The 23,587-nt window shown below is 44.8% G+C and overlaps 3 protein-coding genes across 7 annotated transcripts in view; 2 read left to right on the forward strand and 1 right to left on the reverse strand.

Moving 5' to 3' along the window:
- Positions 1-15,724, forward strand: LOC117659688 (uncharacterized). Of its 2 annotated transcripts, none has more exons than XR_015730055.1 (14): positions 1-98; positions 1,656-1,771; positions 2,764-2,848; positions 4,414-4,487; positions 6,107-6,166; positions 6,882-6,989; positions 7,435-7,491; positions 8,488-8,618; positions 9,726-9,780; positions 10,419-10,511; positions 11,875-12,009; positions 12,979-13,080; positions 13,702-13,885; positions 14,341-15,724. XR_015730055.1 is itself a non-coding variant. In XM_060694199.2 (14 exons), exons 2-14 carry the CDS (start codon positions 1,679-1,681, stop codon positions 14,494-14,496), a joined length of 1,317 nt encoding a protein of 438 aa, XP_060550182.2. In that variant the 5' UTR covers positions 2-98; positions 1,656-1,678; the 3' UTR covers positions 14,497-15,035. The 2 variants fall into 2 exon arrangements, 1 of the variants encoding a protein (XP_060550182.2); XM_060694199.2 differs by having other exon boundaries at positions 2-98; positions 13,718-13,885; positions 14,341-15,035.
- Positions 14,715-17,988, reverse strand: MRPS16 (mitochondrial ribosomal protein S16). 2 transcript variants are annotated; one of them, XM_034408441.3, is made up of 4 exons: positions 17,536-17,988; positions 17,370-17,435; positions 16,387-16,647; positions 14,715-15,250 (listed from the first exon to the last, which is right to left on the reverse strand). In XM_034408441.3, exons 2-4 carry the CDS (start codon positions 17,380-17,382, stop codon positions 15,090-15,092), a joined length of 435 nt encoding a protein of 144 aa, XP_034264332.2. In that variant the 5' UTR covers positions 17,383-17,435; positions 17,536-17,988; the 3' UTR covers positions 14,715-15,089. The 2 variants fall into 2 exon arrangements, with proteins under 2 accessions (XP_034264332.2, XP_034264333.2); XM_034408442.3 differs by having other exon boundaries at positions 17,845-17,972.
- CCDC27 (coiled-coil domain containing 27) overlaps positions 17,780-23,587 on the forward strand; it is an 11,842-nt gene continuing 6,034 nt past the window's right edge. The window contains exons 1-7 of one of the 3 annotated variants that reach the window (XM_087879268.1): positions 17,780-17,917; positions 18,499-19,782; positions 20,196-20,325; positions 21,053-21,187; positions 21,493-21,626; positions 22,475-22,651; positions 23,201-23,464. In XM_087879268.1, coding sequence (XP_087735394.1) covers positions 19,630-19,782; positions 20,196-20,325; positions 21,053-21,187; positions 21,493-21,626; positions 22,475-22,651; positions 23,201-23,464 — 993 coding nt within the window. In that variant the 5' untranslated portion in view covers positions 17,780-17,917; positions 18,499-19,629. Of the gene's footprint in view, positions 17,918-18,125; positions 19,783-20,195; positions 20,326-21,052; positions 21,188-21,492; positions 21,627-22,474; positions 22,652-23,200; positions 23,465-23,587 lie in introns of those variants that run through there. The other 2 variants (XM_087879269.1, XM_087879267.1) reach the window with 2 other exon arrangements.

Here is a 23,587-nt window from a genome sequence, read left to right on the forward strand (position 1 = left end):
CGCACCAATGACGAGCCAGGAGGGGGGCGTGGCCTCGCCAGCTTCTGTTTAAGGTCTATTTTGTTCCTGAGACGGTTGATGCAATTAAATTCTGGCTGGTGAGTAATTTCCTTTTTTTAAATTTTATTTTTAATTGCATGATTGGATGATCCTATTGGGAAAACAACTGAAGGCAGAAGCATTTTTTTTTTGCAATGCCCAGGAATAATTTTTGCAAAAGGGGGAATAGGCTATTCTTGCAAGAAACCCCAGAAAATCCTGGCTTGTAGCAAACTGAGATTTGTGGTCCTGGTTTTTGTCTCTAGGTAGGAAACTGAGATTTGCGATCCTGGTTTGTCTAGGGAAGGGCTGGGATCTTAGCAGGGCCAGTTATTTCTCCAGTTTTAGGGTGGGGGGAAATCCACTTATAGTCAATGGGATTTTTTTAAAAATACTGCTCTGTAAAATGGAGTTTTCCTCATTCCCATTTAATTTGGTACATTTTTTTAAAAAAAACATAATCCTATCCAGGTTATGCAAGGTTAGACCCAAATAAACAAGCATATCCAAGCTGGTTAATGTTTGTTTATTTGGTTATTGATTTACCGCCTTTGTTATTTTGATAAGTAACTCAAGGCAGCCGAGATACCTAGCGCTCCTTCCTTCTTTTTCCCCCCCTATGACAACAATCCTGTGAGGTGGGTTGGGCTGAGAGAGAGAGGGACTGGCCCAAAGTCACCTAGCTGGCTTTCGTGCCTAAAATGGGACTAGAACTCCCGGTCTCCTGGTGATTGGCCCGAAGTCACCCAGCTGGCTTGCATACCTAAGGCAGGACTAGAACTCACTGTCTCCCAGTGATTGGCCCAAAGTCACCCAGCTAGCTGTCATGGCTAAGGCCGGACTAGAACTCCCAGTCTCCCAGTGATTGGCCCAAAGCCACCTAACTGGCTTTTGTTGCTAAGGCGGGACTAGAACTCCCAGTCTCCCAGTGATTGGCCCAAAGTCACCTAACTGGCTTTTGTTGCTAAGGCCGGACTAGAACTCCCAGTCTCCCAGTGATTGGCCCAAAGTCACCTAACTGGCTTTTGTTGCTAAGGCGGGACTAGAACTCCCAGTCTCCCAGTGATTGGCCCAAAGTTACCCAGCCAGTTTTCATGCCTAAGGCGGGACTAGAACTCCCAGTCTCCTGATGATTAGCGCATAGTCACCCAGCCAGCTTTCATGTCTAAGGCAGGACTACAACTCACCATCGCCTGGAGATTGGCCCAAAGCCACCTAGCTGGCTTTTGTTGCTAAGGCGGGACTAGAACTCCCAGTCTCCTAGTGATTGGCCCAAAGTTACCCAGCCAGCTTTCATTCCTAAGACAGGACTGGAACTCCCAGTCTCCTGGTGATTGGCGCAAAGTCACCCAGCTGGCTTTCATACCTAAAGCAGGACTTGAACTCACCATCTCTTCGTGATTGGCCCTAAATCATCTAGCTGGCGTTCCTGTCTTAACGGAAGACTAGAACTCACGGTCTCCTGGTGATCAGCCCAAAGTCATCCAGCCGGCTTTCATGGCCAAGGCAGGACTTGAATTCAGGACCTCCTGGTTTTTTACCGTGATGTCTTAATCCCACGCAAGGAGTGGATGATGGTTCAAAAGCTTTTCTTAACCCATCCTTTCATTGATCAGATCTGTCGGAAGCTCCCAGCCGAATGTCTCGCAAAATCACCGTATTGGTTATTGGCGCGGGAAACAGGGGCAAGAATTATTCTTCGTATGCTTTATGTTACCCGGAACGCATGAAGGTAAAATTCTGGTTTGTGATTAATATAATTATTAGGTAAAGGTAAAAAGGTTCCCTTTGCATGTATGTGCTAGTCGTTCCCGACTCTAGGGGGCGGTGCTCACCTCCGTTTCAAAGCCGAAGAGCCAGCGCTGTCCGAAGACGTCTCCGTGGTCGTGTGGCCGGCATGACTCAATGCCAAAGGCGCCCGGAACGCTCTTCCCTTCCCACCAAAGGTGGCCCCTATTTTTCTACTTGCATTTTTTACGCGCTTTCGAACTGCTAGGTTGGCAGGAGCTGGGACGAGTCACGGGAGCTCACCCTGTTATACGGCGCCAGGGATTCGAACCGCTGAACTGCCGAGCCTTTCGATCAACGAGCTCAGCATCTTAGTTCTTAATATATTTATTTTTCCTTTTATTAAGATAAATCCAGCAAAATGCCTACCGGTGGGTAGATTCAGTCCATCCCCTCCTTTTCTTTTCATTTTGAATTTCATTTAAAAACAGGGTTGCGTATTTTAATATGATTCTCCCAAATGCGACAAAATAAAAACTGCGTTTGGGACATTAACAAGTTTCCAGCTTCTTAAGGTATTTCATGAAAATATCTCGCCTTCTTTATAAAGACCACAGAACCATGGCACAGGTAGGGCGCGACTTACGACCACAATGGAGCCCTAAATTTCTGTCGTTAAGTGAGACATTTGCTAAGGGAGTTTTATGACCTTCCTTGGCCTCCGTTGTTAAGTGAACCACCGCAATCATTACACTTCGCTGGTCAGAAGGTTGCAAAAGGGCATTGCTTGACACCCTGAGACCGTCATAAATACAAATCCGTTGCCAAGCATCTGAATTTCGTTCACATGAGCACGGGGAGGCTACAAGGTCGTAAGTGTGAAAAACTTACCTCCTTTTTTTTCAGTGCTGTCGTAACTTTGGTTACTAAACGAACTGTTAAGTCAAGGACTAGCTGTAATGTCTGATGCAATTGTGGGAAGTTTGTTTCTTCCAGGTGATTGGCGTAGCTGATCCTCGGGCGCTTGTCCGTCAAAAACTGCAAGACGCACATAAAATCCCGGCAGAGAATGTCTTCGACGGTGAGGTTGCATTGCTGCATTTTAATCTTCCTTTTCTTCCAAACAGGGGCGCCCCGCCTTACAAAAAAATAACTTTTTAAATTTTCCTTTTTTTTTTGAACGCTTAAAAATATTTTTTTTAAAAAAACAAAATGGGTTAAATTATTATTATTCGTATTTTTCGGACTATAAGACGCACTTTTTTGTCTCCCAAAAGGGGGCGGAAATGTCTGTGCGTCTTATAGACCGAATATTGCTGAAGCTCTGCCCACCCACCAGCCATTTTTTTTGCCTCCACATGCCCTGTTTTTGGGCCTTTTTCAGGACTTTTCGGCTCATTTTCGAGGCTTTTTTTGGCCCATTTTAGGGGCTTTTTTTCAGCCTGTTTTTGAGGCTTTGAGGGCCCGTTTTGGGGACTTTTTTTGGCCTGTTTTTGAGGTTTTGGGGCCCATTTTTCGGGCTTTTTTCAGCCCATTTTTGGGGTTTTTTTGGTCTGTTTTTTCTGAAAAAATGGGCCGAAGAAAGCCTCAAAAATGGGCCGAAAAAAGCCCCCAAAACGGGTCGAAAAAAGCCCCAAAATGGGCTGAAAAAAGCTTTGAAAACGGGCCGAAAAAAGCCCCCAAAACGGGTCGAAAAAAGCCCCAAAATGGGCTGAAAAAAGCCTTGAAAATGGGCTGAAAAATGCCTTGAAAACGGGTCGAAAAAAGCCCCAAAATGGGTCGAAAAAAGCCCCAAAAAGGGCTGAAAAAAGCCTTGAAAATGGGCTGAAAAAAGCCTTGAAAACGGGCCGAAAAAAGCCTTGAAAACGGGCCGAAAAAAGCCTTGAAAACGGGCTGAAAAAAGCCTTGAAAATGGGCTGAAAAAAGCCTCCAAAACAGGCCAAAAAAGAAAAAAACCCGGAAAAAGCTAGGCCAAAAACTTTTTGTTGTCTTTTTCCTCTTCTAAATTTAGGTGCGTCTTATAGTCTGAAAAATATGGTTAAATCGTTTTGAAAACACCGGTACGGCCGCAGTGGAGCCTCAAAATTTCTGTGGCTAAGGGAGACGTTGGTTCCGCAGGTTTTACGACCCGTTTTACGATCTTTCTCGCCACCGTGGTTAAGTGAACCGGTGCGATGATCGCCTTAGTGACACGGTTGTTAAGCGAATCTGGCTTAACTTTGCTCGTCAGAAGTTTGCCAGAGGGAATCATGTGACCCTGGGACGCCGTGATAAATAGGAGTCCGTTGCCAAGTGTCTGAATTTGGATCACGTGACATGGGGAATTCTGCAATGGCCGTAAGTGTGAAAAACGGTCCTAAATCACTTTTTTTCACAACTTTGAAGGGTCACTAAACGAACTTGTTGTAAGTTGAGGAGTACCTGTAATGTACTGAAGTTGCAAGAAAGCAGATCTTGACTGAATGTTAGGAATAAACTAAGAGAAGTCAGCCAAGTTCAAGCAAACAGATAATTTTTTTTTATAAATTTGCACTGAGCACGGGGTTGGATTAGACGATCTCCAGGTTCCCCCCTTCTGATTTTCTGGTCATTGGAATCCCCCCCGATTCCTGCAATGTTTTTAACGGCTCCTTTCTTCTTTTAAAGATTGGATTGCCGCTGCGGAACGAGCAAAGTTTGCTGACGCCGTGATTATAGCAACTCCAGACAGACTCCATAAGGTGGGTCCAAAAATCTCCCACTCCGCTTCTGTTATTTTTCTTGTAATTATCCTTGTAAAATAAATCGTAAAAACAAAAATTATTTTTTTAATTGTCATTGCATTGCAGTTTGCCAGTGTTTTGTGTCCCCCGGGAGCATCCTAACCAGCTGAAAAAACTGAAAATAAAAAAATTGTGCCTATAGAGAGAAAGAGTTTTTGAAGCTGTGCGATCTTTCAACTTTAAATTGTGTGTGTGTGTGTGTGTTGTGTTTGTGTTTGCTTTGTGTTGTTTTTTGTTCCATCAATACAGTCTAGAGGTGGTATTCAGCCGGTTCGGGCGAATCGGTAGCGGTGACTACGGGTAGGCCCGCCCACTTGCCCTATTTAGCTACCTTTTCGAGGCCGGGCGCATGCACGGAAGGCGGGTTCGCGAGCAAAGCCCGTGCGTGGAAGGCTGGGCGGATGTGTGAAAGGCGCGCACGGGCAGCAAACCAGTAGTAAAAATATGTGAAACCCACAGCTGAATACAGTGTTGTTGTGCTTTCTTTCTTGATCACATATCTTGCTCATTTCATAGTGCAAGACGACTTCTCCTCCTCCTCCTCCTTCTCCTTCTCCTCTTCCTCTTCTTCTCTTCCTCCTCCTCCTCCTCCTTCTGTTCCTTCTCCTTCTGTTCCTTCTCCCTCTCTCTCCTCTCCTCCTCCTCCTCTTCCTTCTCCTCCTCCTCCTTCTTCATCGTCTTCTTCTCTTTCTTCTCTTCTTCTACTTCCTCCTCCTCCTCCTTCTTCCTCCTCCTCTTCTTCTCCTTCTCCTCCTCCTCCTCCTCCTTCTGTTCTCCTTCTCCTTCTGTTCTCCTTCCTCCTTCTGTTCTCCTTCTCCCTCTCTCTCCTCTCCTCCTCCTCCTCCTCTTCCTTCTCCTCCTCCTCCTTCTCCATCATCTTCTTCTCTTTCTTCTCTTCTTCTACTTCCTCCTCCTCCTTCTTCTTCCTCCTCCTCTTCTTCTCCTTCTCCTCCTCCTCCTCCTCCTTCTGTTCCTTCTCCTTCTGTTCCTTCTCCCTCTCTCTCCTCTCCTCCTCCTCCTCTTCCTTCTCCTCCTCCTCCTTCTCCATCATCTTCTTCTCTTTCTTCTCTTCTTCTACTTCCTCCTCCTCCTCCTTCTTCCTCCTCCTCTTCTCCTTCTCCTCCTCCTCCTTCTCCATCTTCTTCTCCTTCTCTTTCTTCTCTTCTTCTACTTCCTCCTTCTCCTCCTCCTCCTTCTTCTTCTTCCTCCTCTTCTTCTCCTTCTCCTTCTCTTCTTCTACTTCCTCCTTTTCCTCCTCCTCCTCCTCCTTCTTCTCTTCTACTTCCTCCTTCTCCTCCTCCTCCTTCCTCTTCCTCCTCATTTTCTTCTCCTCCTCCTCCTCCTCCTTATTGTTATTGTTATTGTTATTTACTTAATTCATTAAACATGAAACTCAAGTCAACTGAACATTTAAAACTGCATCACAAATACCATTAATTGGTGGTAATGGTTGATACGGGTTGCTGCCAGCGTCTTAGGGATCAACCAAGTACCTTCTTAAGATGTACGATGTTCCGAGTAGCGCAGTTGTTGTTGTTGTTGTTGATATTATTATTATTATTATTCCTTCCAATCAGGCACCTGCTGTAGCTTTTGCCCAAAAGGGATATCACATCTTGTTGGAAAAACCCATGGCGGTAAGTTCTGGCAAAGTGTTATTAATGATTATCATTAATACAAGTATTTGGGTTTATTCATATTGTTAATATTAAATTATTAAGATAATTGGTGCTTATTCATATTAATGCAAAGTATATTTCTAGCAGTATCTGTTTATAAAAATCTAACCTTAGTGGAGGAATCTTTGGGGGTTTTTTTTTTCCCCCCTGCAAATCGCTGTTGCAAAACCCAAGTTTTGTCGCCATTTTGCGAGTACCCCGTATGCCAATAACAAACAAAGCGGTGCATTTGTCTAAGCGAAACAAATATTTAGGGGAAAATTCTATACCGAGTGAGCATGGGAAGGGAAGAAATGAGACAAATTAGAAATCTGACCTTAAATAAATAAAGATAATTTTAAAAATGTCTTCCAATCAAAAGTTGAAGCAGATCGATTGGTTGTGGTTTTAATTCTATTCTATTCTATTCTATTCTATTCTATTCTATTCTATTCTATTCTATTCTATTCTATTCTATTTCTATTTCTATTTCTATTTCTATTCTATTCTTAATCCTAATCTACTTTCATCCTAATCCTATTCTATCCTAATCCCTAATCCTACTCTACTCCTATCCTAATCTTAATTTCTATTCTATTCTATTCTATTCTATTCTATTCTATTCTATCCTATCCTATCCTATCCTATCCTATCCTATCCTATTCTTATTAAAAATCCTTTGCTTATGAATTAGGTGACGGAAGAAGATTGTAAAGAGGTCGTCCGGGCGTGCGAAAGTAATCACGTGATCCTTGCCGTGTGCCACGTGCTCCGTTACCATCCGGTCACCCTGAAGATCAAGGTGATATATTCTTAAGAAGCCAACTTGGGGCGTGGGGGTTGGACTAGATGACCTCTCTTTGTCTCGACAGCATGACGGCTCTCTCTCTTGCCAACAGCTGACTTGGCTGTCCATGTTAAGATCCGAAGATAAAGAGGGACCAACATTTGAATCTCGTTTTTGTTTTTGTTTTTCCTACCAAACTTTCATCCCAACGGCCTCGAGTAAAGATGTTCTGATGGATAGCTTAATTTAATTTAAAAGACGTAACCCACAATGAAAAAGGAGGAGGAGGAGGGAGGGAGGAAGAAAAAAAAAACAGGCTCAAACGCCTCTTCTTAAAATTTGCCATTTTTTTTTTTTTTACAGGAGCCGAAGGGAATAACAGAACAGCTTTCATGAGCCCACACACACACAAAAAAAAAAAGACGGAAAAAATGAAAAACAAGCTTTCTTTTCTTTTTAGGAATTGCTAGATGCCGGCTTGATCGGCGACATCTGCCATATTCAACATCTGGAACCGGTAAGAATTCTCTTTCTTTTTGAAAATGTACTTTATGTCGAAAGCGTGTCCTTTTTAACAGTTAACAGTAACAGAGTTGGGAGGCTCCTTGGAGGTCATCTAGCTCAACCCTCTGCTCTCGCAGGAGATCTGTACTAGGGATTCGAACCGTCGAACTGCCACTCTTTCTGATCGACAAGCTCAGTGTCTTGCTCCCGTCCTGTATCTCCTTCTCCAGTTTTATATATATATATTTTAATACACATTTTTTTTTCTCCAGTTTTGAGATTTTACATTCCTTAAGGACCTGTTCTTAAATTCCATGTTCAGATTAATCACTCTAGGCAGCATTGCATAATTGGTTTTTATTCTCGTTGGGAAATGGTTCAGCTATAGGTTGCCCCATATGTTGGATCTTATATACAGGTAGTCCTCGGCTTACGACCCACAATGGAGCCCAACATTTCTGCTGCAAAGCAGGATAGTTGTTAAATGAGTTTTGCTCCATTTTATGACCTTTTCTTGCGACGCTCGTTAAGCAAACCACTGCAGTTGTTTTAAGTTAGAAACACGGTTGTTAAGCGAAGCTGGCTTCCCCCTTGTCGGAAGGTCACAAAAGGGGATCTCGTGACCCCCGGGACTGTGACCGTCATAAATATGGGTCTGTTGCCAAGCGTCTGAATTTTGATCACATGACCATGCAGTGGTCGTAAGTGTGAAAACGGTCCTGAGTCAATTTTTTTTTCAGCGCCGTTGTTACATCAAACGGCCATGCGCAGATCGCTTCTAATGACGTCAGTGTTAGTGGGCGGAGCCTCCCGCCAGTTTTACTACCGGTTCTATAGAACCGGTCCGAACCGGGGGCAACCCACCACTGGAAAGAACTAAGAAACCACGATTGATAGCTTGTTGATACCTTAGCTCTAAAACTGCATTACGGTCATCAAAATGCATGGTTTTTAATTTTTAGCCTTTCTAGTGTATCGATTGCCTTTTTTCCCCGCTTTATTCCTCTAGATAGGTTTCTGGCATTTCGCCCATTCTTTCGTCCGGGGAAATTGGAGAAACGAAACCGAAAGTTCTTTCTCTTTATTGGCTAAATCCTGCCACGATATCGACCTGATCAATTTTTGGATGGGGAGTAAAAGGTAGGTCTGTTTTAACTGTCGCTTCCTCTTTTTTTTCTTTTCTTTTTTTCCTTGTAGAAATTTTACTCGTCAAAATAATCCTCTTGGCTATTTTTCTTGGAAGTTGGGTGGCGGGTAGCATTTCTCACGAGCAGCCAGGTCTCCCCGTATTTCGGGGGTTCACCAAACCGAAAAGAGCAAAACGCTTGTTGTCTTTTCATTTTTCAAGAATATAGAAGGCAACAAACACTCGATAACGTGGGACGCTGTCCCGTTTTGAAGTCGGGACACTTTTGAGTTTGCAACTTGTTGCGGAGCTCTGCTGTCGAGACCTGTCCAAAAACACCTGAAAGGAATCCGACTTTCCTCGTGTGATTTCTGAGGCTTCAAAATGTGATTAGCGCTCTCCATCGCCCTTCCAATATATATAGGTTGTACCAAATCCATTGCAGGCCTTTTTTTTTTTTTTTAAGTACTCCAAAACCCATATTCTGGCACGATCTTATGTTAGAGCTTATGGATCTAATATTCAATGCAGAAATCTGCATTTTATTCTTAATTGAAATAGTCTCTCTCGTGTGCCACGAGAGGTTTGCATTCCATTTTCGGAAAAATATAAAACCCGACGTATTCGAAGATCTGTCCGCAATACGGGTGGTCCTTGACTTACAACAGTTTAGTGACCGTTCCAAGTTACAACGGCACTGAAGAAACCCGGACTCATGACCGTTTTTCACACTTAACGACCGTTGTATCCTCCCCACGGTCAAGCAATCCAAATTCAGACGCTTGGCAACGGATTCGTATTTATGACAGTCGCAGTGTCCCGAGGTGGAACGCAGTGTCACGTGATCCCATTTTGGGACCTTCCGATGAGCAAAGCCAGATTCACTTAACAACCATATGATTAACTTAACAACCTCAGGGATTCATGTAACAACTGTGGCAACGAAGGTGGTAAAAATAAGGCAAAATTCAACTTTAAAAGTGTCTCATTAAGAACAGAAATTCGGGGCTCAGTGGTGGTCATAAATCGAGGATTAGAGACTTTGACACAGCCTCTGTGGTTAAACCTTCAAATATTCCTTTTTTTTTCTTTTCTTTTCTTTTCTTCTCCTCTCTTTTCAGATGTTTACAAGTTTCCTCTTTCGGCCACCTGTCACATTTCACGAAAGAGCACAAGGTTTGTCAAAAGTTGTTGTTGTGTTTTGTTTGACGGGGTGGCACAAGAGTTGAATTAAACGATTGAATCGCCATTTTAATTGAATCAAAACCGCATGTTTTAAGGTTTAGATTGAAATCTTTTCAATTCATTAAAACATAGTTCTTGATTGTGGGGCCAGACATTCAGTGCAAATGTTGCACTAATTTGCATGTATTCACACACACACACAACACAGAGGTGGTCCTCCTTTTACGACCGCGATCGAGCCCAAAATTTCTGTTGTTAAGTGAGACATTTGTTAGGTGAGTTTGGCCCTGTTTTACGAACTTCCTGTTGTTAAGTGAATCAAGCTTCCCCGTGGACTTTGCTTGTCAAACGGTCGCAAAAAAGGGGATCACCTGACCCCAGGGACACGACGTCCGTCATAAGCATGAATCCGTTGCCGAGCGCCTTGACTTTTGATCACGTGAGCACGGGGAGGCTACAACGATCATAAGTGTGAAAAATGGGCAGAAGTAACTTTTCTTCACTGCCGTTGTAAATTTGGACGGCCGCTAAATGAACAGTCGTAAGTCGAGGACTACCTTGTGTGGTTGTAAGTCGAAAACTACCTGCCTATTTTGTAATTTTTGTCCCTTATTTTGATTTTGTTGCAGCCTGAAGGAGCTGGCACTCGCTGTTTGAACTGTTCAATTGAACGGAACTGCCCGTATTCTGCTCGGAAAATCTACCTGGAGCGTGCAGAAAAGGTAAAATTAGATATAACCCAGTTTGATTCTCCAATTCCTTTATTTGCATAATCTAGAAACCCTTACAAAAGCTCAAAATTGACCCCAGTCTGCCATTTCACCAGCTCTTGTCTGGATTTGCATCTAAAAATTCCCAACCTGCTTTCTGCAGTTGAGACCCAAGAATAACGTGTAAATTCTGTTACCTTACCCATATGTAAAATTGTGATGTAAGCTATTAAGAGACTATGATTGATGGCCTGCTGCGTGGAATTGGCTTCCTGGACAAACTGTAATTAGAAGGATGGCTTAGAGCGATGTATAAACCCAAGCCTTCAGAGGTTTATTCTCTCTCTTTCTTTCTTTCTTTTTTCTTTTCTTTTCTTCTTTTCTTTTTTTCTTTCTTTCTCTTTCTTTCTGTCGGTCTGTCTATCTGTCTCTTATCTATATATCTGTCATCTATCATCTATCTGTCATCTATCTTATCTATATATTTGTCATCTATCTCTATCATCTCTGTGTATCTCTCATCTGTCTATCCAGTATCTATCCATCTACTCATCATCTATCTCTTATCTTTCTCTCATCCATCTATATCTTATCTATATATCTGTCATCTATATCATCTCTCTCATCCATTTATCTTATCTATTATATATGTCATCTAACTATATCTATCATCCATCTATCTTATCTATGTCATCTATCTCTTATCATGTCTGTCTTTTATCTATATATCTCATCTATCATCTATCTCATGTCATCTATCTTCTATCTCTTATCTATATATCTGTCATTTATCTCTATCATCTATCTCTCATCTGTCTATCCATTATCTATCCATCTACCCATCATCTATCTATATCTCTTATCATCTTATCATCCATCTATCTCTATCTTATCTATATATCTGTCATCTATATCATCTATCTCTATCTCTCATCCATTTATCTCTCTTATCTATATATGTCATCTATCCTCATCCATTTATCTCTATCTTATCAATATATATCTTCTATCTATCTATCTATCTATCTATCTATCTATCTATCTATCTATCTATCTATTATCTATCTATCATCCGTCTATCTATATCTATCTATCTATCTATCTATCTATCTATCTATCTATCTATCTATCTATCTATCTATCTATGATATCTATCTATCATCCGTCTATCTATCTATCTATCTATCTATCTATCTATCTATCTATCTATCTATCTATCTATCTATCTATCTTCCGTCTATCTCTCTATATCTATCTATCTATCTATGGTATCTATCTATGTATTTATCCAATTTATTCGTGTCTGGGGAAACGGGACCTGGGGGACCCCCAAAATCTGGCGAAACCTTGCATCCCTGCCGATTTATCATCACAGGGTGCTTTTCACTGGCCAGTCTCCGTGGTCTGCAGCAACGGCGAGTCTGACATAGAAACATTGACCAAAGCTTTGCAGCTCGGCCCGTACGGAAGATGCGTTTACGATTGTGACAATGATGTGGTCAGCCACCAGGTACGCACTGCATTCATCCGTCGGTAAGCGGGGTAGCAGACCTTTTTTTTCGCTGCTCCTTCACTTTGCTTCACGTCTGGCCTCCCCAAATCTGAATTTTCAAGTTGCAAAAGAGCCTCGGAGGCAAGGACTCGGATTCGAGTCTCAAATCAGCCAGCGGAGTGCTCTTTGGTGGCAAGAGAGGCTTCCGTTTTTCTGCCTCGTTCTTAGAGAAGGATCAAACACATCCCGGCGAGGTTTTTAAAGTTAGTTTAAAGGGGCAGAGAAGGTCGGGAGCATCTGTTTTGCATCTTTTTTCATCTCTCCAGAGAGACCCCAATTCAGGCCGTTGATATAGGTAGTCCTCGGGTTACAACAGCTCAATTAGTGGCCACCGAAAGTCTCAACGGCCCTGAAAAAAAGCAATTGATGGCAGTTTTTCATGCCTCATGACTGTTGTAGCGTCACACATTTCAAAATTCAGGTGCTCGGCGGCTGACTCGTATTTACGACGGTTGCAGTGTGCACGGGGTCACATGATCCCCTTTTGCGGCCTTCGGACGAGTCAATGGGGAAGCCAAGATTCACTTAACTGGGTTACTAACTTGCTAAGGGCAGTGATTCGTTTAACAATCATGGCAAGGAAGGTTGTAAAACGGGGCAAAAGTCCCTTAGCCAATGTCTCGCTTAGCGACAGAAATTTTGGGTTCCATTGTGGTCGTAAGCCGGAGCGGTGCAGTGGCCTAGAGGTGGAGCTCCCACCTCACAATCGGGAGGCTGAGAGTTCGATCCTAGGGAGAGGCAGATATTTCTCTCTCTGGGCAAAACGAGAATATATCTGCCGAACAAAACTGCATTGGTGACAGGAAAGGCATCCGGCCAATAAACACTCGGCTCCATTCAGTTGCCCAGACTCCACCCCGCGAGGGATTATGGGGTCGTTAAATGATGATGACTATGGCCGTAAATCGAGTATTTATGGTTTTCCAGGTGGTCAATATGGAATTCGAAGGCGGGGCGACAGCTGCGTTCACGATGGTCGCTTTTACTGAAAAACTCGGGGTGCGGACGACAACCATTTATGGAACGAAGGTAGGGGCCGAAACGCTAATTTGGGTTTTTCTTGGAAAACGGACGGGTTATTTTAGAAGTGGAAATATTTCTCCCAAATCTCAGATTGCACCGAACTTCGGTTTATTGAAGAATGGTGGAATGCGCATAAATGACGATTGACTGGGTTGTTCCCGCTCTCCAAGCCGTAAATGTGATTGACATACAAAGTGGCTGGTTCAGATACGATCAGACAGCATTATTCTCTTAATCTTTGTGATTTTAAGACTTGTGGACTTCAACTCCCAGAATTCCCCAGCCAGCTTGGCTGGCTGGGGAATTCTGGGAGTTGAAGTCCACACCTTGGCTGGCTGGGGAATTCTGGGAGTTGAAGTCCAAATTAAAGAGATATTGTTGTAAACCATTACACCCAGTAGTTAATCATTGCAGTGAGGAAGTAAGGAAGGCAACGCAACCCAGATAAATCCTATTTATTACATCTGCCTTTCAGCCTGGCCTACCCTACAGGGCTGTTGTTCCAGGAATAGAATTTTTTTCCTCTGTTTCTTTTAATTTTTCTTGGGAGTTTCCCGAACCTAAAACCCAGTCATTTATTTTCCTTTTCTCCCCCGGCTTTCCCCCCATGTCGTTTCCAATTCTCAGTTCGTCTCTTTTCCAGGGTGAGCTTTCCTGCAAAGGGGAGGGAGAAGACGTGGAAATTTTCGACTTCCTTCAGAAAAAAAGGACCTCGTTTTCTTCCCATACGACGCCCGACATCCCCGTTTGTTTAAACGGTCACTGCGGCGCGGATTATTATCTGATCCACAACTTCGTCTCGGCCGTATCGGTGAAGTTTATTTTTATTTTTACCTTTTTTATTAAAGAAAACTCAGATAGACTGCAATGGTCCATGGAGGTTCAACTAGGACGAATTAAGTTTCCCCCAATGTGGCAGTTTCAGACTACACATTCAATTGTTTGTTAAATTTGTCTGCTGCGAGGGGACCCAGCCCTAGCCAGCACGGTTAGTCCTCGACTTACGACCACAGCGGAGCCCAACATTTTCTGTTTTTAAGTGAGACACTGGCGAGTTTTGCTCCCTTTTACGACTTTTCTCGCCAAGTGTCTTGAATTTTGATCACGGGTATACTGCAACGGTTGTTAAGTGTGAAAAATGGTCATGAGTCACTTTTTCCACTGCTATTGTAACTTTGGCCACTAAGCAAATGGTTGTAAATTGAGGACTAGCTGCATAGCCCAAGGCAGGATTCCCTGACATCCTTTTCTCCCTTTTTCCAACAGGAAAATGACCCGTCTCGAATTCCGACCAGCGCTGAAGAGACACTCCGTTCTCACCTCTTGGTGTTCGCAGCTGAAAAAGCTCGGAGAGAAAATCGAGTGGTGGTTATAGAAACAGGACGGGAAAACTCGCACTCGCAGCCAGCACGCGGCGAATGACTACAGAACCTCTGCCAGGAGGGGACTGGCTCAAAACACCCTTCCCCAACCTTTCTACAGTGACTTTCTCTGCGACCACCACACCTATCGTCCGCGCTACCCAGCGAGACCCCGAGATGGCGGCCGCTGCCATCTCAAAACGTCCCCGTTTCAGAAAAATATTATGTTCCGTTTTTCTACGGAAAATGTGCTTTCTCTGGGAAAGACTTACTAAAAAGTGCAGAAAATTCATATTTATTTACAATTCCGCTAAACAATGCCGCAGCACAGCCGCGACCCTCCTGAACCGACTTTGCGCCGCATCGAATTCAAACTTTTGTGGGATTCGTTTTAAATTTGGGATTTAATCGCGCAAAAAGCCGCTCGGGTTAGGAAGACACGAGTTCCGGGTTGTGCGAAGCCGGCCTGTTGTTTGTGGTGCACGACGAGGTTTGTGCGTCTCTTTTAAAAGACTGGAGCCAACTTTACCTCAAAATAGCGAGAATCCAGGGCGAGATTTCGTAGACGGAAGTCACATCATGTATTAAAAAAAAAGAAAATCAATGTTATCCTTTCAGTCTCCAACCAACTGTGAGGTTTTCTCACTCCGCGGATCAATTTTGCTGCTGCTGCTGCTGTTCCTGCTTTTCGTCCAAATCTTCCTTTTCTCCTTCTTCGTTTTCGGCTGCCTTCTCTGCTTCCTGGGCTTTTTTCTTCCTGAACCGCTCCGCGTTTGTGACAGTCATCGGGTGCAGGGGAAAAAATCCAGCAAGACCTAAAAATTTAAAAAAATATATGTATTAAAAAGCGCATCACTCTGCGCGTTAAGTATTTTGCAAATACAATAGGAAAAATATTGAGCGCACGGGGCAGCGATGGGTTTCAGATATTGTTCCTTCCGTGCATGCACCCGGCCTCAAAAAAATGCCTAAAAACGATAGCATAGCACCGGGGCAGGCCCACCCACGATCTCCGCTACCGGTTCGGGCAAACCGGTCTCAACCGAATGAATACCAAGGGAATTCTTGCGTTACGGCCATAATTGGGACCGGAACATTTGCTATTAAGGGAGGCATTGCATGACTCTGTCTGACTTTACAAACATTTTTGCTGCGGTCATTAAGCAAGACACCACCGACTTACATCATTCCTATCTTTGTAAGCTGCCCGGAGTCACCGAGAGCAAGTTAAATGAATATATAAATTTTCTTAAATGAATAAAATGAATAAAATCATGATTTCGCATGTCGGAAGCTGCTTGGAATGGTCGTAACCGTGGATCAAGCGATCGCGGGACATTGCAACGGACGTATCTTGAGAGAATTGGTGATCCCTTTTTCAGTGCCATTGTGACAGAGGGCTGTCAAACAGGCACTTGACAAATGGTCGTAAGTCGAGGACGGCCCCGTAGTCTTCAAAAAAAATAAAAAATAAAATTGGCTAAAAGTATTTTACAAATTCAATTTTCAAAAGCAGAACCAATACAGGTAGCCCTCACCTTACAACAATTCATTTAGTGACCGTTCAAAGTGACCATTGCACTGAAAAAACAGACTTGGGACTGTTTTTCACACTTAACGACCATTGGTCAGGTGATCAAAATTCAGACGTCTGTGTTTACGACAGTCGCAGCCCCCTTGGCGACCTTCTGATAAACTCAAGGGGGAAGCTGGATTCACTTAACAACTGCGGCCAGAAAAGTTGTAAAATGGGGCAAAACTCACTTAACGTCTCACTTAAAAACAGAAATTTCGAGCTCCATTTGCTACCGGTGAAAAGATGTTTCACGCCCAGGGAAGGATCCCTGAGGGTTTTTTTTCCCTGAAATGTACCTTCAAGAAATTTTCGGCTCGGTTAAGACGTAGTTAAGCCGAGGACGTGTAACCCGAAACCAAAAGGGGGAGCCTTTACCTAGGAGTTTTTCGAGGGGCTTGGTCGGAGTAGCTCCGTAGGCAAACCAATATTTGAACCGGTCGAAGTTGAGCCCCATAATCTTCTCGCCGTAACAGTTGGGCAGCGGATCGTAGCAGCCGATCTGTTCGAGGTATTTGCCATCCCGGGCGCGTCGGTTGTGGGCGGCTACGATGCGATAGAAAGGCCGGTTCGTGCAACCGCCGAGGGACATCCGGATGACCACACGGACGTTGCGGTACTTCCTCAGCAGGGAGCGCCCTGGTTGAAGAGGAAATTGGGAGGGAAGACGATCGTCAGTCAGCAATGCGGGGAGTTGTCGGCTTACGACGTCAACGGCCAATCTTTCGGCGGCTAAACAAGACAGCCGTTAAGCGAGTTTTTACCCCCTGTTTTATGACTTTCCTAGAGTAATCCGGTTGTTAAGCGGGTCTGACTTTGCTCGTCAGAAGGTCGCAAAAGGGAGATCACATGACCCCGGGACACTCATAAATATGAGTCGGTTGCCAAGGGTCTAAGGTGGGACTAGAGCTCCCAATCTCCCTAGTCGTTGATCCAAAGTCACCCAGCTGGCTGTCATGGCTAAAGTGGGACTAGAGCTCCCCGTCTCCCGGTGATTGGCCCAGTCACCCAACTAGCTGTCATGGCTAAGGCGGGACTAGAACTCCCCGACTTCCAGTGATTGGCCCAAAGTCACCCAGCTAGCTGTCATGGCTAAGGCGGGACTAGAACTCCCCGTCTCCCAGTGATTGGCCCAAAGTCACCCAGCTAGCTGTCATGTCATGGTTTTTTTCAAGGGGGAAATTCGCCCCTTAACAGCAGAGAAAGCTCTGAAGGTAAATCACAATGGGGATACCGGCCTACCTCACAAGGTTGTTGTAAGGGAATGTAGACATAATATTGCAAGGCGCATGCATCTTGACCCAAGCTGGCGTGGTGGGCACGGAGATATAGAGTACAAAGCCTTCGGTGATGCCACTTACCTAATTGGACCATGGTGATGTTGACTTCCCGTCCTCTGCAATAACAGCTTCTTGCAACAGGGCAGCCTGCAATTCAACCGGTGCAGTTGATGCAACTATAATTATTATTATGCATCAAGTTGGAAAGAGAAATGAATAAGCTGCACCTGGTGATTTTCTGCCTTACCTGCAAGGACGGGATTCCCAGCCGCGATCCCCCACTCAGTAGCCCGGAAAAAGCGATCCTTTTAAGATCCCTCCCGCAAGCACCCCAGATCCAAAAATCCACGCTGATCCAGAGCAACCCTCAGGCGCATGCGCGGAGTCCGGAATCCGAACCGCCCCAATCAGATCGCCCGTGCGGAGGTGCCCTTTCTCGTCCCGTCTACCCTCGATCACGCATGCGCGCCCTCCCGGGTGTCGCAGGTGCTGACGTCATCGCACCGCGCGTCGAGTTTTCCACCCTCGCGTTGCTAAGCAACCGAGGCTGGCCTACCTGAAAAAGGAGGCCCGAGAGCCGTTGAGCGACCCCCGGGCCTAAAGCGGCGAAGGGTCCGAGGGGAGCGAACGTAAGAAACCTCCCCACTCATCCACAAACGTCTTATCTGGCCCCGCCTCTGTCAACTGGCCACGCCCCTCTGTTCTCCGTGCCCATAAACCCCGCCCTCCCTTCTTTCCTGAACCTCCTGGAGGGAGGGGGGAGGAGGAGGAGGAGGGATTTGGTCACGTGCTCATAAACCCTGCTGCAGCATGTAGCTAGTCCTCATTGAGGAACTGAGGGGAAATTTTGGGTTACGAGATGGAGATTTTAGGTTCCTTTGTAATAGAAGTGGACGCTTTTAATTTCCCTCATTTATAGCTGAGGCTTAAATTGAAGAAGTTTCTTTTTGGCCCCAAAATTGGCTTGGGGGACCGATCCCAGGACCCAACAATTTGAGTTGTTGTTATAAACAATAATATCCCCCCCCCCAAAAAAACAACCAAACTTCCTTGGCCTTAACCAGGTTACTTATAAACCTAGTTAGTCTGTTGTTGCACCAATGTGAATCACAATGAGGGTCTCAAAAGTGGGTTAATTTAGCCGTCCAGTCTGTCATGGTGGTTTATTGACATGAGTGTATGAGACATTACTCCGTGTGTTTATTTTCAGGCAGGTAAGCTGGATTCCTCCAACCTGTTGCAGACTATATGGACTACCATCCCCATCAGCCCCAGCCTGGCAAACCCAAGGATTACTCTCTGCTCAAGCCGCCAGAAAGGAAGAAGAGCTCAGCCTGGCTACCAATCCTACATTTTTGACTCCTCTACTTCTACTACTATAATTATTACTTTATATAATAATATGTGAATGATATATATTTAATATCAGATAGCTAGATATGATAGATAGCTAGATATGATAGATTAGATAGATAGATAGATAGATAGATAGAGATAGATAGATAGATAGATAGATAGATAATAGATAGAGAGATAGATTAGATAGATACGATAGATATGATAGATAGATTAGATATAGATAGATATGATAGATTAGATAGATAGATATAGATATGATAGATATAGATAGATATGATATACATAGATACATACGTAGATATACATAGATATAACGTACATATTGGAACATATGGATGTTTGCTGATTATAATCTCATTTATCTGTCTCAGCAAACATCCATAATGCTCCTTCCTCCTCCTATTTGCTCCACAACAACATCCCTGTGAGGTGGGCTGGTCTGAGAGAAGGGCTGGCCTGAAGATGGCTTAGCCATGGGCTCCCTTAAACCATGAGCCGCCCTGAGTCTTCGGAGAGGGGCGGCATATAAATTGAATTAAATTGAAATGAGTGTTGAGCAAGGCCTGTGACTCAAACTATGTCACTGGCACAAGGAATAAAAAATACAGGAATGTTAGCTTTTAATCTTGGGCGATGTTTTGCCCAGCCTTTTCCTCCTAACGTAGATATTTTCTGGGTGATGGTTTTATGTTCTTGCTTTTTTTTCCCCCCACCCCAATATGGCTAGCCATTCAATTGCAGATGGAAAGCCATAGTTATTTCTTTTTAAAGAAATGAAATAAATACAGCCAGAGAGATCATCTCTTTATTTCCCCCCTTTCAAACCAGGTCCTGGATTGTTTGTTTGTTTGTTTTTTTAAAAAAATCTGGGATGGAGTCGACAACATCTTGATGGGGCACGATAATTTTTTAAAACTTGATTTTTTTAAAAAAAAATTTCCAGGGCTTTTTAGGTGGAAGAGAGGACGAGGTTTCTGCATTCATGGAGAAAAATCTTACCTTAATGACGAAGGGGATCGGCGAGTTGCGGAAGACGAGTTCCCCCCAACAGACGCTTCTGTGGAATCATCCAGGCAGTGACAAAATTCATCCCAGTAAAGCGTTTCACGCTGTCAGACGTTACTATGAGAAACAGGTATTTATTTATTATTATAATATAATATATTATATTATAGGTATGCAACGGCTCGACTGGTCAGCTTGCAAAAGGATCATTAGTCGTGCTAATATTTGGAAAAGCTATTAATACAGGTAGTCCTCGGCTGACGGCCACGGTTGAGCTGAGACTTTAACCGTAGACCGTCTACTGTTGACCTCACCCCATTTGTAAAAGGTCTGTAACGGGTTTGGGTTTGGGCATAAGCCCACCAACCTACCTACTGTCCCTGTCCTACTGTCCCCCGTTTATCCGTATCCATTTCCTGTATTCATAATCGTGTTTATACTTATTTCTGTTACCTTATACACGCTTGACAAATAAATAAAATCAATAAAATAAAATCCTGATAAACCAGAAGGCGTTGACTCTAACTTTCTCTCGTCTCCCAGGCCGAGGAACAAAGGAAGATGTCCAATATACCAAGTGATTTTTCCGATTCATCGTTGCTGCAGAAATGCTTCTTGAAACGGCCCGGATGTCCTCAGTATTGCAACCAGGCGACGTCAGCACCGCTCCTTGGTAAAGACTCAACAATTGGCAGGTCCATTTTGTCACTTGCTCGGCCTCCCTGTTGCCCACTCCGGCTTGGTTGGGCGGTCGGTGAAATTGCACTTTGCAGGTAATTCCTCGATTTAACGACCCCACCCCAAAGTTCCGTCGCCGGGCCAGAAACGGTCGTTGAAACGAACTTCCTGCCCCGTTCAACGGCCTTCCTGGGGAATCCCTGCAGCCGTTAAGTGAGTCACACGGTTGTTAAGTGAATCTGGCTCCCTCCCCACCCCGTTGACTTTGCTTATCGGAAAAGGGGATCATGTGACCCCCCCCCACCCCACCCTGAGACACTGCGACCGTCATAAATACGAGCCGGTTGCCTAGAGTCTGAATTTGGATCACGTAACCCTGGGGACGCTGCGACGGTCGTTAAGTGTGAAAAACGGTCCTTTTTAGAGTGCTGCTGTAAGCTTCGAATGGCCACTAAACGGGTGGTTGTAAATCCAGAATTATCTGTCCATGTTTCGTGCTAATGCAAACAGCCGCATAGCGCGGTGTGGATCCACATTTTTCAAGCTTCAGTCCTCTTATCGTAGAATAGCACAGAATCCCAGTCCCGGAAGGGACCTCGGAGGTCTTCTAGTCCAACCCCCGACCCCAAGGCAGGAGTCTTCGCGCCACCCCAGACGTGAAAGAGTCAGCGTTGAATTCTCTGCTTGCTGTCCCCACCTCACCCCATTCCTCTCCCCACCAGTGAGCAGCATTTCCAGATTTGGGGATCTCCCTACCAACCTCAGCACCATGAGTCTGACTTCCCAGATATCCATGGACGACTGGAATTCCCTGATCCAAAATCCCGACGTTTGGGACTCAAGGAGTCGCATCAGATGTAAGTTTCTTTGTCTGGATTCAATTACATCACCCTCCCCACAAAACAGAAGAGTTTTATAGCAGGAATGGCACTTTGGTCAACCTTGAAAGGTGTGAAGTTTAACCAAGGACCCCACAATTCTTCTCCTTCTTCTTCTCCTCCTCCTCCTCCTCTGTTTCAACCCTGAACTACAAAGAATCTCTTCTATAGGCCAGCCTCTGTTCCCCCCACATCCCCCCCCAAAAAGGGGGGGGAAACCCAGCAGCCCTTGGGGTGCAGACTGTCCTCTTTGGGTTGTCTTTGAGTGACATTTCTCTTCCCAGTTTATCCCTCTTCCTCCTCGGAGATTGTGTTGCCCAAATGGAAGAGCTTCACAGAAGGCATGGTCCCCCCAGGCCAGCTTAAAGCCCGCTCCGGGACCCGGATGCCCTGGTACATCCCCGTGCTTCATGAGAAGGTGAGGATTCGAACCCGCAAGGAACGAGGGCGGAAGAGGGTTTGGCCAGAGATTTTTTTCGGGACGTGATAAGAAGAGAGTCAGGTTTGCCCAAAAGGAGTTCGCGGCTCCTTTTTCCGACTTGCAAAAGTTTAATAACATCTTGCAATTTGATATGGGGCGAGCGGTCAGAAAAGGGGCTGAAGGGAGCAGTTTGCAAGGAACAGATTGCAGATTAACAGATGAACCGAGTCGGATGGGACCTTGTAGGTCATCTAGTCCAACCCCCCGTCCCAAGCAGGAGACCTACACCATTTTTGACCGATGGCAGTCCAGCCTCTTCTTGAAATCCTCCAGGGATGAAGCTCCCACAACTTCCGAAGGCAACTTCTGTTCTGTCAATTGATTGTTCTCACTGTCAGAAAACTTCTCCGTATTTCCAGGTTGAATCTCTCCTTGGTCAGTTTCCATCCATCATTCCTTGTCTGGCCTTCGGGTGCTTTGGAGAATAGGTTGACCCCCCCTCCTCTCTGTGGCAGCCCCTCAAATATTGGAAGATGCTATCCTGTCTCTCCTTCTCTTCACTAGACTAGCCATGCCCAGTTCCTGCAACAGTTCATCGTATCTTTGAGCCTCCAGTCCCCTCATCGTCCTAGTTGCTCTTCTCTGCACTCTTTCTAGAGTCTGCACATCTTTTTTTATAGTGTGGTGACCAAAACTGGATGCAGGACTCTAGGTGTGGTCGAGGTGGAACAACAGGCAGGTGCTGTTTGCTTGCGAGTCCCGTGGAGGTCTAGAATAGAAAATCTGGAAGGGGGTATTTTATCGTGGGGATGTTGGGCTAAAAGGAATTTTTGTTCCCTTCCCAGGATCTGAGTCTTAATAGGCTGGAGGAAGAGATTACCCGCCTGGCTCCTTTTGAAGCCGAGTGTATCCGGAAGGACGGCGTGATCGCCGTTCTGCGGGAAGAGGTCCAGGCAATGCACAAACAGCTGGAGCAGCTCCTGAAATGGCAGGCCTCTATTTTAGGGAGAACTTCGGAAGAGGTAACTTCGCTCTCTTTTCTTTGCTTCCCAGGCTTGTCTCGAGTCTTGATCGCTGCCGGAACCTGGTTCCTCCTCCCCCTAAAGCCTCAAAGTTTTATAGAATAAGAATAAGAAAAGAATAGAATAGAATAGAATAAGGAAAGAATAGAATAGAATAGAATAGAATAGAATAGAATAGAATAGAATAGAATAGAATAGAATAGAATAGAATAGAATAGAATAGAATAGAATAGAATGAATGGAATACGGAATAGAAAATGGAATAGAATAGAAAATGGAATGGAATGGAATAGAATAGAATAAAGTAGAAAATAAAAACAGAATAGCAATAGAATAGAGAAAAATGCGTTGAAGGCAACGCGGCTAATCCTCAATTTATGGCCATCATGGGAAAGCTCCTTACCGTCGTAAATTGAGGAGTACCCACGCTACCTCCTGCCAAACCCAAACCTTCAGAATTGGAGAACAACTGCAGAAACACCCCTCCCTCCACCCCCCAACCCCCCCCGCCTCCTCCATCAGGTTTTGCTTTTGAAATCTCCTTCCCAGAAGCGTGCCAAAGCGGAGCCTTCGTCCGAATGGGACCTGACCCAGCTGTCCACGCATGGGGTCTGCCCGTCGTCCGACCTCGGGCAGAAGAGCATTCCCTCGGTCTACGTGGACCAGGTCGACCTTTCGGAAGACTCGAGTCAAGATTTCGAGCGCCTGAAAGAGCTGCTGAGCCGGTCGGAGCAGGCGCTGGATTCGAAAGCGCTGCTTGTGAAGAAAGAGCTCTTAAAAGAGCAGGGGGATCTGGACCACTTCGAGAAGGAGGTAGGAAGGCCCAAAAAAAACGGGGTTGGTAAAAGACCCGGAGAAACGCCTGGACGGGACAGGAATACAGGCTAGTCCTCGACTTAACGACCACAGTGGATTCTCTTCTCTTCTCTTCTCTTC

This window comes from Pantherophis guttatus, chromosome 15 (assembly GCF_059756535.1).
Source record: "Pantherophis guttatus breed Tessera chromosome 15, ASM5975653v1, whole genome shotgun sequence".
In the NCBI taxonomy this organism is placed as follows: domain Eukaryota; kingdom Metazoa; phylum Chordata; class Lepidosauria; order Squamata; family Colubridae; genus Pantherophis; species Pantherophis guttatus.

What these genes read in the sequence shown, in the direction of transcription:
- LOC117659688 (XM_060694199.2), top strand. Translation starts at nt 1,679, where the DNA reads ATGTCTCGCAAAATCACCGTATTGGTTATTGGCGCGGGAAACAGGGGC. An exon ending in ATATTCAACATCTGGAACCG is followed by an intron (nt 7,492 to 8,487) that starts GTAAGAATTCTC and finishes TTATTCCTCTAG; the next exon opens with ATAGGTTTCTGGCATTTCGC. An exon ending in ATGATGTGGTCAGCCACCAG is followed by an intron (nt 12,010 to 12,978) that starts GTACGCACTGCA and finishes ATGGTTTTCCAG; the next exon opens with GTGGTCAATATGGAATTCGA.
- MRPS16 (XM_034408442.3), bottom strand. Translation starts at nt 17,938, where the DNA reads ATGAGTGGGGAGGTTTCTTACGTTCGCTCCCCTCGGACCCTTCGCCGC. An exon ending in CATCACCATGGTCCAATTAG is followed by an intron (nt 16,648 to 17,369) that starts GTAAGTGGCATC and finishes CTCTTCAACCAG; the next exon opens with GGCGCTCCCTGCTGAGGAAG. An exon ending in GCCCCTCGAAAAACTCCTAG is followed by an intron (nt 15,251 to 16,386) that starts GTAAAGGCTCCC and finishes TTAAATTTTTAG; the next exon opens with GTCTTGCTGGATTTTTTCCC.